The sequence below is a fragment of the Ciconia boyciana genome, chromosome 6, assembly GCF_034638445.1.
Source record: "Ciconia boyciana chromosome 6, ASM3463844v1, whole genome shotgun sequence".
Classification (NCBI taxonomy): Eukaryota; Metazoa; Chordata; class Aves; order Ciconiiformes; family Ciconiidae; genus Ciconia; species Ciconia boyciana.
In genome coordinates this window covers 32,470,990-32,484,870 of record NC_132939.1, presented here as the reverse complement: position 1 = coordinate 32,484,870, position 13,881 = coordinate 32,470,990, and the positions used below count along the sequence as shown (strand labels likewise).

At 35.8% G+C, this 13,881-nt stretch overlaps 1 protein-coding gene across 9 annotated transcripts in view; it reads left to right on the top strand.

Annotated features, from left to right (window-relative positions):
- PCNX1 (pecanex 1) overlaps window positions 1-13,881 on the top strand; it is a 94,180-nt gene that overhangs the window by 36,412 nt on the left and 43,887 nt on the right. For 5 of the 9 annotated variants that reach the window (XM_072866087.1, XM_072866085.1, XM_072866084.1 and 2 more), the window contains exons 8-10: window positions 3,230-3,414; window positions 10,893-10,983; window positions 12,719-12,776. In XM_072866087.1, coding sequence (XP_072722188.1) covers window positions 3,230-3,414; window positions 10,893-10,983; window positions 12,719-12,776 — 334 coding nt within the window. The remainder of the gene's footprint in view (window positions 1-3,229; window positions 3,415-10,892; window positions 10,984-12,718; window positions 12,777-13,881) is intronic. The other 4 variants (XM_072866091.1, XM_072866090.1, XM_072866089.1 and 1 more) reach the window with 2 other exon arrangements.

Sequence of the window (13,881 nt, the reverse complement as noted above, 5' to 3'; positions counted from 1 at the left end):
AGTTTTGTGTATTGGTTCACAAGAGGCTGTGCAGACTAATCAGAGCTCCTTAACTGCGCATTAGCCAGAAAACAGTGAGTCGTCTTTCTCTTAGACAAGTAGAAAGTAGGGCAAATAAAGAACTCTGTTTTAAACTGAGGCTGACAGCTGCCTCACTTTCACATGCTAGTGCAGTCATTAAGGTTCCCATGGCTTAAGCTGGACTTCAGTGAGAGATCATGAGAAAACTGAAGTTGGCGGAAGTAACTTTTTAATCAGACAAGATGTTCAAGGGTGAAAAAGTGGAACAAATATTCTGGTCTTGTATTTCCTCTATGCATCTTCCAGTTATATACATTTGTTCCTTTCGAAGTAAAAAACCAAACAAACTAAAAAACAAAAACAAACCCAAAAAACTGTAACACTCTGTACTTTCTCTGACATAATGACACACGTTATCAAAAATACTTGTATTATAAACATACGTTCAGAATTAAATACTTAATGAGGTTACTTTGCTCAAAGCATTGTTTGTGATGCTAAATGACTGTCCCTTGGAGTGGAGTTAAATTGCCTTAGTCCATCCAAACACCAAAGTGCTTTCAGATTTGTTTGATATAAATTCTATTTGAACTACCAACTGTGGAATGTGTCTGAAAAATTGTTCTGATTTCTAGATGAATAGTCTGAAAAAACTTTCCTTTATATGGGTAGCTTAATTTTAGTGTAAATTCAATGTGTTGCTGGAAGAAGAAACCCTTAAAGATTTAAAAAAAAAAAAAAAAATGCATAAGGAAGAAATGTGAAGAAATACAGAGATTTTTTTAGCCAGTTACCAGCAAGATCCTTTCAAAATATCACCGCAACTGTACTGGCATTACTTGTATACGCTAGTGGTGAGCTGCTTTGGTCTAGTTCCTGATATTGCTAATCCATATGACTTCAGATGTTAAACTTCTAACAGTATTAGATTTACTAATCTTCAGTTGCCCTGATGTTACGTCTTTCTTATTCTTGCCAGCAAAACTTTAATCTCCTAATCTTCTAACTCTGGCATAAAATTGGATGTCGTGGGGATGTTCCCTTAGAACCTGTTGAGTTCAACCTGATTTTTTTTTTTTTAATTTCCTGTCCATTATTGCAATTACTTTTCACTTTCTCTGTGGAATGTTTAGTAAAAGAGACAATGGCATTATATATGTGTGTGTGTTTGGCAATGGTAGACACTTAAGTGAAACCTGGTCTAGTAAATTCTGCTGGTTTCATACTAAATTAGACACAAGAGTACTTTGCCTGGTAACTTAAAAGAAAACAAAAAACAAACTCACAAACCCACCACAAAACAACCAACCACCCCTGCTTTTGTCCTGCCTAAATGTCAACAGTGTTTTGGGCACTTTAAACATAAGTATGCATTGGCATTCTATGTAGTCAATGGTGTATGCATGCGTGTCTGATATGAGAACATAAGTGAGTGTCTGAAGCAAAATTTTATTTTTATAATTATTAATTAGAGAATAAATGTATCTTTTGCATATCTGTGCAATCTGTTAATGTCAGCTTTTTTTAATTGTGACAGATATGGATAACCACTGAAAGGGCAACTTTGATATACCTTTTGATATGTAGCTGCTTTTTAAGTATTGTTTAGCATTGTTTTGGTGTTGCTCATAATACTTAAGGGAGACAATGAAGGCTGGCACATCTGTGAGCTTCCTTAGGTCTTTTGTTGCCATGTAGCTCACTAAAAGCCTTGTGTACAGCAGCAAAACACTGAATTTAAAGTTCAAATTAAAATATGTTAGACTAATGAGTTGCAATTTTTTACCTCATGAACTGTGTGCATGTTTGCTTTATTTTGCATGAGCTTTTCTTAACACCTATTCTTATATCCGTATTTTGTTTTCCAGTGGTGCTCTAACAAAAGAACTGAAAAGTAGATGTTCTAGAAAATATTGATAAAAGCAAGTACATCAGATATAACCCCTCAACTCGTAGTTGAGATCTTGCTTTTTGAGCTCTTGCTTTTTCAGTTGCCTCATTTGCCGACTGTAGCATCACACTGTAAACAGTGAAATGTTAAAAGCAACAGGTGATAGATTGTTTTTCAAAAGTGTTTAAGATATTTTCCAAAGTCTTTAAAAGATGAAGTCTTTGTCTAAAAAAATTTAATTTCATCATGTCCCACAGCTAATGACTGCGACAGTAACTTCTTTAAATGCACAAAATGAAGGATAATAAAAACTAATCTTGCAAAGTAGATGTGATATACAAGTGTAAACATAATGTATTCTGATGCTTTGCCTGTTTAATATTAAACAAGCTATTAAAAAAATCTAACTTTGTTAAATAGCTTTATAAAAGTTTTGCAATGAGAAGGCTGTGTAGAGAACTAACATTTTCAAGCATTGTCTACTCATGGCTGTAAACTTACAAATTTCTCTGAAGCCCCAGTTGGCTTTTAAAACCTGTTTTTTGGTGAAGGTATGTGTCTGGGTATAGAAGAATTTCTTTGCGGTAGTAATACTGAGTAATAAAGCTTTTGCTGTACTGTCAAAATAACTTCAAAACAGACTTAAAGCCAATGAATAATTTGTTATAAGCATTCTTAATATGTTAAAAAAATTCTGAATCCAAATGTTTAACTACAGTTATCTACAAGGTCTGTGGTAGTGTATGGCTACTAACAAAGCTTAAAGACATATTCTAGTTAGAGTGCAGATTAATAGCAAGAAAGGGGATGTTATTGTGACCAAAAAAACCCCAAATGGCCAACTAAACAGTTGATCAAGTCATACCTCAATGAGCAGAACAGACCCTAACTATCGTGAGAAGGCTGGTATAGTCACTACTGAAACATAGTACACCTACTATGTACACCATAGTACATAGTACACCTACTATGAGGTAGACGATACCTTGGGTTAGTCTATAATTAGACTAACCACCAGTAACTTGCTTTTGCACCCACAAATTAAGACTTATAAGAATATACTCGGGGAGATGTTAGACAGCAATACTACTTCTAAGAAGTAGGACAGGAACTGTCTCTCTAGATTACTGACGTTAACTAGTGTCCAAATATTCTGCTACGCGGCACTCATGGGTTATCTTAACCCTAATAAGTAGCTTCTTAATGCTATACTCTTTTAAGTTTGCCTCTTTAAAGTAAAAAGTCTTGTTTTGCTTCACTTCTAGCTATTTTTCTCTTCTTCCTGGTAATGTGTCCCCAATCCGTGTTTTCTCGTAGCCTTCAAGATGGTCAGCAAGGCCAGCAGCCCTCCTCCCAGGTCAGAGTGCAGTCCCGCCCCCCTTCCCAGGCAGCTGTGCTCGGCGCTAGCGCCTCCTTGCTGGTGAGAAATGGGAGTGTCCACTTAGAAGCATCACATGCCACTGCATCTGCTGTAGGCGGTAGCAGTTTGCACGATGAACTTGGTATGCAGGCCTTATGTAACCTTGGTGACATGGAAGTTTTAATACGGCAGATATATCGGTAATAATGCGGTGAAAATCAGCTAACCTTAGCTTTGTTTCTGAATCTTGTAGGTGCGTTTCTTAGAAGGCCATATTGCTCATAAATTCCTTGCTTTTCACAGTTGCCTTTCCAGGCACTTTCTCTAACAAATGCACAATGGGAAACACTTTAAGGATGCATAGATACAAATAGTGATGGTGCAATAGCTTTCATGACTTCAACAGTGTAACACGTGTAATGCATAAGTTTTCTTGTGTTGTCACAGGTAGTTGGACAGAGGTTGATACCAACTTTGAGGAACTTCTGGTTCCTGAAAAAAAAGTTTGTTACCGTCCCTAGGAATTCTTGATCTTACTTTTTTAGATGAGTCTTGCTTAGCTGCTGTTTAAAAAAGAAATCCTCATGTAAATGAGTGCTTTACTTTACATGTACGCTTTAATTTAGGAACTTGAGATAGAAGAAAATCGGGACTCTTTCTTATATCAAATGCCATCATTTCATGGAGCCTTATAGTGCCCCTTAGTTCTTCATGGTCCATTTTATGTAGTATTCTTAACTATTTATTAACTTCCATGCAGCTAATAAAATTGCTAGGGAGAAGGAAGTTAAGATGGTCATAATAAATGACTGGTCTCCTGCGACATAGTAATGCAGGGGCAATGTGGAAAAATTCCTGGCAGGAATCTTTGCAGCTATCTGTACATGGCCTGAATTACTTATGACTTCAGCATTAATATGGAATTCTTCCTCGAATTATTAAAATGGGCATCTTTAGAACTGACAGCTATTAGGGAAAGTATTTTGAGCAGCTGTCAGCTATAATAACTTAAAAGTACAGGTTAGCTCAGAACACTGACAAAACACTTGTTTCAGACCTTACTGTAACCCAGTAGTAAAAGATAAGTGAATTGTCATCTTATTCCACTAGTGGGGAAGACTTCAAGAGTTGCTAGTCTGTGGTACCTCTTTAAATAGGAGTTTGGCTAACAAGTTGCCATTCTTCTGCACCATCTAGCTGCAATATAAGGAAAAAATTGGAAAATTGGAATATAAGGAAAAAAATATAAGCAAAACTGAAAACAACCCTGACATTCCCTGAGGTGATCTACAAAATTTAACTACAGTTGTGCTAAATACACACAATCTACTTATCAGATAATTTTTGTTTTAGAGTCTGTGGCCCTACTAGTTTCTAGATAGAAAAATCGAGACCTGTATCTCAATGCTTGTATTTATCTCTGAACTTTGAAAGCTTATCACATGAAACTACAGATTTCTTTATTTAATTTGGACTCTTTTGTTTGGAAAAAAAAATATATTGGAATATAACTCTGAAATTCAGGGATACTGATTATACCTATCCAAGGTTAATGTTGAGATTTATTCTTAAAGCCACCATTATTGTATTTGAAGGATTTGGTTCATCTTACCCAAAATAATACAATCAAGTTTTTTATAGAATTCAAGATTTAATACACAATCTCATTAAGTCTGAGTTATTTAAGAACTTTGATTTCTACTACAACATAGTAATATAAGTGGAGCATTTGAGAAATTCAGCATTGCATTCAGGCTCTCTAAAAAGACATATTCATTGCCCTTGGTGTGTATTAAGAGTCTTCAGAAATTTATATCGCTAAATTCTTCTGAAATTTTGTGTGTACTGTGCTTACAGTTATATGGGGCAGCTCATTGTCTTTGGGAGGCACAAAACTTCCAGGATCTGTGCAGTTAAAAATCTGATGTATAATAGGGATTTGTTACTGATTTGAAGCTCTGACCATCTCTTTAGAAACCTTCCATGCATGAAAGCAGCTATTATAGGCAAGATCTGTTTTTATTATTTTTGGGAAAATAAAATTTTCTAGTTTGTGTAGCCGGCTTTGTGTGACAGGTACTATCTTTTGTTAAGAGTAAAATAGTTGGCAAAATGGTGCAAGCTTTCACATGCATGATTCCTTTATCAGGCCTGACAAGAAGGGAGAGTATCTTTTCTTATAACTGGTACATGGTTGTGGTTTGGGTTGGTTTTTTTTGTGGGTTTTTTTTGTTTGTTTGTTTGGGTTTTTTATCCTCAGAGACGAAGTAACACTACTGCTCTGTTTCCCTTAAGTCTAAGGCTGTTAGTTTTGCTCTGTTGTCCCAAGATACCTTGCAGTGAAAGATGAACCTGTTACTTTACTTTAGATTGTGTATTGTTTGGTGGTGGGGGAGGGTTGTAGTTTGTTTTTTCTTTAACTTTTGTTCTGCTGCTGATCAAAGCAATGCAGGTGATATGACCAGTTCTTTGTCACTGTGGAAATCGCTGTGACTGCCGAGGGCAGAAAACATACAGGCTGGGGAAGACAGGGAAACAAAACCTGATTTACAGCAACTGGAAATATAAGTGACAAATGTAGTAGATGGGGTTATATATCTCTGTACAATGTATATAAGAATTTCTTTTCCTTCTGAAATTCTGTTAGCATATTGCAGCCCTTCTGGAAGACAAACAGGGCATGTGTTAATTTACTTTAAAAGCCCCCACATAAAAGCCCCTTTTTTTGTGCACCAATGCAGTATCTGCTTCTACGTTCTTTCCATTTATATGTTGATGTCAAGCTGCAGCCCTTAAGACACACAATTTTTATTTTCTTGTTTACTTTAAAGATCAAGTCTGTTAACTTGATTCTGGTGGCTTATTTTATGAAGGATGAACCTTACTGTATTATACCTAGCCTACATCCAGTCTGGTGACGACTAAAGACAACTATCCAGTTGTCTTTAACTGGGCATTGTCCGGAGAGTAAGGCAAGAGATGCTTTAAGACATTATCTTTAGGGATCCAGGTTCGAAGTAGAAATATTTTATGAATTTTTTATGTTGTTTTGTGAGGGGTGAGGGGGAAGGAACTTGGAAGGATGGAAAAGAAGCTTAATGTGGAGCAGTAAACATGAAGTAAATCATAGGAGGAACTCAGGACAGAAAGGAAAGGTGGCAGACCAAACACCATGATTATAGGCAGGATTAATATAATATGAATCCAGAAAGCAGCAAAACACATACCATGACTTAAGTGAATGACAGTCTTCAGAGCAGTGTGGCAGTACTGATGCCTTTTTTCTCATTAATATCTGATTCTTGAGACATGTAGGTGATGGGTGGGATTTTTCAGTGCTTGCAATGAAGGCTGTAGGTGTTACAATTTGTAAAGTAGTTAGGGATCCAAGTACTGAGTTAGTAGAACAGATGCCCAGTTTCTGAAACTGGGGTGAAGTAACAGCCTCTTGTCCTCAGCTAGATGATGATTTTTTTTTTTTGAGGAGTATTGCTTTTGTGCTTAGAGAGAACTGGTCATCTGGAGCTTTACAATACAGTTACACTGCTATGTTGGACTTCTGGTTGTATCACTTATATGCAAGTGATAATAATTCAGATTTATTGAAGTATTTTAATTTGTGAAGGCAGTTGGATAGTCTTGAAGATCAAAACTTTTCTCTAAATAGAAATATATTGATCACTTTTTAAATTAAAAACAATTTAGAATCAGTTCCTCAATACCTTTTTATAATTAAGTAGACTTAATTTATTTGGGATGGATGGGGGAGTATTTTCAAAGGTACAATGAGAAAATAAATACTTCCTATTGTTCCTATTGAAAATATCCCTGTTGTAGTTTGTGGAATTCTGCGTAATAGGTAAGTTACTCTTTTGACAAATTTTGTATAGAAATAAAAAATGAACCGCATTGAAGTGTTCTAACTGAAAACTTGTAAGCCTTCATACTGCAGCTGAAGGTAAAATTTTGGCCTTTGGAAATGATAGCTCCTTGCCCGCTACAGAGTATTAAAATTCTGATGGCTTTGTTGGTTTTGCTGACTAAGGTTTTAAAAATATTGTCATAAGTAGTTGATGAATATATCTTAATGATCTAATGATGATGTAGGCTTCAACATGTCAAAAAGGTTTAGCAGTTTTCAGAACTAGTTTATGAGAGGCTTAAAACAAGGTAATATTTATTAGATGGAAAACTGGGAAATGTGCTGAAAATAACTTGACTGAGGAAACCATCAGAGCACCATTTTAGTTGGATCCTGAGCCACTTAAGTCTTCCAGGTTTCATCTGTGTAAGCTCATCAGCCTGTTGCTTTCATTGATTCCGTAACTGTTGAACACCAGTTTGTACAGTGTGAACTGTTACGTGGTTGTCTCTGGACTTAGTGGTGAGATATTTTTGCCTTTTGAAACAAGGAAACTTGTTTCAAAGGAATTGCATTCATCTTTTCCGCTCTTCATGTCACAACAAAGGTGTATTTTAGATTTGTGAGCCTGAGTATCAATGACTTGGTTTTGTTATTTTTGTAACCTGGTCCAAACAGAATATTGTTTGGGTGACTTTAATTTGCTAAGAACTCACAGCTCTCCCTTTGAGCGGAGCCAGGGGGAGAAGTTACAAGCACGTTAGTGGACAAACGTGCTATTGGCTGTAATTCTTGATTTGAAAAATGAACCTTTGAGTCTGCCATTTGTTCACAACTGGATAAAACTACAGTCCTTAAAGAAAAAATTTCCTTAAGCTTCTTCAGTGTGATGCTGTTAAAAATATTTCAGAGAATGCTGTGGGAGTTAGGAATGGGAGGGAGAGAAAATTACTAGGGTGACTAAAAACGCTAGGTATATCCATACGTATTGAATCTTGTGAGCATTGGGATCCTTCATTAGAGTTTGAGAGTGCTGTGAGGAAGCCGCTGTTATCTTGCACAGTTTTAAAAGTATTTAATTGATAGGACTTGCAGAGTTCAGCCATAGCATCTCCAGTCACACCTTAGGGTTTGTGTCCTCAACAGCACTGAATAGTCCTGTCATCTTTTCTACTCTGGATGAGTTGAGGCTTTTCTGGAGAGCCTTTTGATCTTAAAAAAAAAAAAAAAAAAAAAAAAAAAGGAGGGGGGGGGATATGACAGAGACAGGCAACTTCGTTTTATTGAGAAGCCATGCTTTTTTGACAGAGAGCTAACTTTGAATAGGAAGTTTATATAAGTGATGGTGGGGGGTGAATTGCAAATATGGCAAAACCTGAGTGTGTTTTGTAGTTTGTGTGTAAACAATTGGAATTGTTTTGTCTGTTTGCTACATCTCTTTATTAACCAGGTTTGTTTTATCCCACCGCAGCCATGCAGTACTTACAGCAGCAACACAAATGCAGTAAATTTTGACAGATTCAAAGATGGGTTGGATGCGAGGGAACTGTAGATATTTTCTAATGTGAAGTGTTTTACGCTATTTTTTTTTCCATAGTTTGAGATCCTCTTCAGACACTTGACATGAGTGTAACAGTTCAGTAAACTTCTTTTGAAACAATACATCAGATATATTTATCTCAGCCGAGGAGAATGGGAAGTTATATCTTGCAAGTAGTATATTCTAATTTTTGTGACTAGAATGTCTTTAATTTAAAAAATCAGAAAGTTTAATTTCCAGGTTCTCAATTCAGTAGTGCAAAAACATGAAGAATGTAACCCAAACTTGCCTGTCTCTTAAGGACTGGTTGCATGGAAGACTTTTCAGTAATAAGTCATGCATAATTTTGTCCTGACTAAACCTCAAGTGTATTATCTAATCCCTTCATGTTTGGTGTTGAAAATTTTGTTACTGATGCAGGTGAGGAATAGTCCTGTGTAACTGAGGTTACTTATTAGTTGTGGGGAGGAAGATTCCTAATGTCTTGCACTAGTTTAAAATTTAAACTTCAGTAACAACTCTTTACTACACCATGCATTAAAAACCAAAGGATATTTAAAGTGCTTCATTAAAATCTTAACTATTGAGGAAAAACCCCTAACAAGTGAACTTTCTACTTGTATTTCCTTACAAATGCCTATAGCAGATGTAATTAAATATTGAGAGCGAGCTGTTGCATTACTGAGCTCTGACACACGCTGTATGTGACTCCTCAACTATGTAGCTGACTGTCTTGTCAGAACAGTTCGTCTTATCACAGCTGCGGTATGCATCTAGTAGGTCTGAAGTGCCCCCTCTGAGGGTAGAAAGCTTTATGAAGATATTTTCAATATACCAACATTTTTCCTTAGTTTCACTGGCTTTAATCATCCAGTTCGAGGTCTTTAAACTTCTCACTTTCAAACACTTCTAAATCGAACTTAATTGTCTGTGGCTCTGAAAAGAAGTTGGAGCAAGATCATAGTGTGTTTTTAAAAAAAAAAAAATCAAAAAACACTATATCAGAAGCAGGTTATGTTCTCACAGAAAGGGGAAAGAAAGGGGAAAGGGAAGCTCTGATCTTGTTAGGTATTTCTCCTGGGACTGCTGGTTATCCTGTATCAACAGGAGAAAGAGCTGCAAGACATGTAGCTGAGAGGTGTACACAGGTTTTGCTTCAGATGTTCCAAAGTGGGATTTTTTTGTTTTGTTTTGTATAAGCAGATCTTAAAAATATTGCATGCTTTGCATCATGGCTTAAAGAAGGGGTTTTGAGCTAGAAGAGATGGAGAGGTTGGCAGAACACTTCATATGAGATCACAGTTTCAAAATCAGCTTCCTGCATTCAGAGCTGAAGTATATTGAGCCTGACTTTCAGGGGAAATTACAATGCTTATCTCTCTGATCAGACTATTGTGGGAGAAGGGCACTGTAAAAACATATTGTAAGTAAGGTAATTTATTATTTGAGTTATAATATCTGGCTACTTTTTTGTTAATTATATATTTAGGAATAGCTTGATATTGTTCATTAAAAAAGTTTTTAATAACAACTTTAGGAATTTGTGGTTAATGGAGTTACAGTAACTCCAAATCGTTTATCTGAGAAGTTAGTTTACAGTATTCTGTTCTTACACTGAAGTGTTTGCTTCTGGCTTGTAGAATAAATCTGCCATTCCTTTTTTAGTTTTTCCAGAGATATAACTTAGGAAGCATCTCTGGCCACTTCTTACACTCTGTGTTTCTTTCCAAATAGACATATGCTTCTCAAAAGAATTTTATTCAGGACACTTGAGGAATCTCTGCCTTAGCTAAATGCCATGGTTCTTAAAGGCTTATAACGAATGATTTACTGATTGTTCTACTGGGGGTGGGGAAGAACGGAAGAAGCTGGTCATTGCAAGTTGTTCACCTGGTTATTCTCTAATGGAGGGGGGAAGGGCTTACATTGTGCTTCAGTTGTGTTAATGGTGACAACTTGTAAATACATACTCTTAAAATTTAATTCAGTATTGCAGTTTACTGTATATATGTCATGTAAAATGGTATGAAAGAGGACTGAGTAGCTAATGTATTGTCTGCACTGGTGAAACAATGTGTAATCAAATTTTTATATTCTGACACTGACCTAAACTTAGATGTTTAAATTGATCTCAGTAGTAAGTTAATAAATATAAACTAGTGCCAGTGGGATGAAACATTATGAAATTTTGACCTGCTTTTAACCTTTTCTTTAATAGGTAAGTTCAGTTCTACGCTCTACGAGACAGGGGGCTGCGACATGTCACTTGTGAACTTTGAGCCAGCTGCAAGAAGAGCATCCAACATCTGGTGTGTGTGAAGGCCAGTCAAGAGTGATGATTCTTGTCTTACTGCAACAAAATCTTTGATTTTAATTTTAGAAGGTTATTTAGTATGGACTACAAAAGAATTAATATAAAATATTATCCATATACTTTTACTTTTGAAACCTAAGTGATTTTTACTAGAAGATGACACTAACTGCATAAATAATCTTCTCCACTTAAATAAATCTCAGAAAATGAAGACTACTATCAGCTTAAGCAATAAATGTCCAAACTGGGAACCTGACAAATGGATTTTTGATTAGCTTATAGAAAGTCCTTTCTTAAAGGATTTAACCCAGGTTTTGGGAAAGTGGGTGGCTGTTGATCCTAATGGCTTTTAACTTATTTACAAATGAACTTCCAATTGTGAAGCAAATGTAAACTGATAAATTGGTTCTCAAGTTCATAGATGGCATGAAACAATACATGGAAGTGTTAACATGCCTGAGGTTAAAATTTGACTTACAGTTGAAATAGCCAGCTACATACTGGAAAGTTCATCTGCTGTTGGAAAGATGCCCTTTCTCTCTCTGAAGGGACAGGAGGCAGAAGAAAGAAAAACAGCCCGAAACCTCCTGTGCACGCTCCCTGCCCCCCCTCCCCCCTTCACTACACAGAACTGCTCTGAAGCTGTTGCATCATGCTGAATGCTACAAATTCCCACTATGTGTAGGTGAAATAGCTATTGGAATTATGGAGTAATGAATATAAAAGCTCCCATCTTCAAATCTTTCTTGTGAAAGTGTGCAAGTGCCTTTTGTAGAGTTGAACTTAGACAAAAAGTTCTGTATTTCTTGCACAAAGCTGCCAATGCTTGCCTCTACTGCTTGCATGTTCCAGATGCAATGGCTTTGCTGATGGCTGCTGTTATGAAGTTATATGTGCTAATGGAAGGAACAAACTGGCCACATCCAAACAATCAGATCTTAGCTTTAGAGAATACTTGAGTTTCAGTGAAGTAAAATTGATAACAAAGAATGTTTTTATCTTAAGGCAAGGAACTCAAGGGAAGTTGCATAAATTTGATACAAGTCTTACAGCCATGTGATTTACATAGAAAACAAACATCCAAAAGCTATCCAAAATTGGGGAAAAAAGCAATGGTTGGATATGGACTCTCATACAGTAAGAGAAATTTCTCTTCATCTCTAATGAATGGAAATTGCAAAGTAATTTTGCTCTTCTTACCAGAGGTTTATTTAAAGTTAAGTTTTTCAAAAGCAATTTAAGATTAAGTAACTCAGTATACTCGTGTTAAGTATGTACTATCTTTGGCAGTTTTGGGACCTTGGTAAAAACAGTATAGAATTAACAAAAACTCTGTAGGTGAACACACAGTGGACTGTGCACTCCTTTAGAGATGTGATGCGTGTTTACACATCAGTAGCTAACAGATTATAAAACGTCTTTGTTCAGGTGGAATAATTACTATTATGATAATCCTTGTTAGACAACTTAGGGACTAGGCATTGAGAAAATTATACCAAGGGTAAGGGTAAAGAGTCTCCTGATTTACTATAGCTACAGAATTTACCGCAATACACAAGACTAAGTGGATACTTGTATTTAAAATATGTGATCAAAGGAAAAACTTAAAGAAAGATTTTTAGCTAAAATTTGCAAGGAGTCAAAATTAATTTGTGACACTAGAAAATTAGAATGGCCTGTTGAAATAAAATGTAGTTTTATAATCTGAAGTCTTTCCCCTGTTCTTATAGTGACACGGACTCTCACGTATCGAGTTCTACCTCAGTTCGCTTTTATCCACATGATCTAGTAAGTTTTTCTTATTTATTTTTAAAGCATGCAAAAAATCAGAAGACTTTCCAATTTTATAGCACTAACTAATCATCCTATATGGTAGTTCTTTGTTCTTAAGAAGGATTTTTGCCTGAGTTTAAATGAAGATAAAGTATTTATTTATTATTGCAGTGTCTTCATATATACATACAAATTCATCTTTCTGCATAGCACTTTAAAATTTAAATATAAACGGCTTCCTCTGATCTAAATCATAGTGATTTTTCTAAATCACGTGGAAATTGGATGTTGTGAGATACCTTGCAAAGGTTTCCAGAGATGACTGGACAACTTGGACAGCGTTTTCCTTCTGTGTGTTACTAAGATTAGCAGGCAGCAGAAAGAATAAATTTTGTGTTCTGACCAAGAGAAACTTCAGTAATTTCCCTGAAAGGAATTTAAAAATCTGTTGTTGGAATCTGCTGTACAAAATTTTAATTCATATGCAAGGAGCGACTGAGAAAAAAGGCAGAGGCTTACGCTGTTTCATACTACAAATAGCTTTAGAATTCCTTAGTTTTGTGATCTCAACCTTTTATATTGTTGTCAAGTCCAGACATATCTGTACTCTTAATTCTGAAGTCTGATATTGCTGTGTCATGAAAACAGTGCAAATGGTCATGGTTTTTAAGCTAGAAAACCAAAGTAGAGTATATTGAAGTACCTAATGACCTAATCAAGAGGGAAAATGGAATATGTATTCAGCATTTGGCAGAGGGAGAAAAAGACCTCCATTTACCTGACCATGCTTTTCATCAAGAACGTGCTCTTCAAACCTGGTGTCTGCTAGAGGAACTTTCTTTCCTTAAAAAGTTGTCAAAAAAGCACCTGTTTTCTGACGCAGCTTATCTTAGATAGTATGTTGTGTAATTTTGAAATGCCTTTAGAAAGGGAATGTTCCATTTTTGCTGTTTTTATTAGGATCTTTCTAGGAAGGAAAAGCTGGCTGAGCATAGTTACAGTACACTGATGCTTTAAGGAGTCATGAAAAGCATTTTCAAAAACGAGAAATCGAATGTTAAACTTTAAGATAATTGTAAAACAAACAAACAAAAAAACCCCCAAACCAAACAACAAAAAC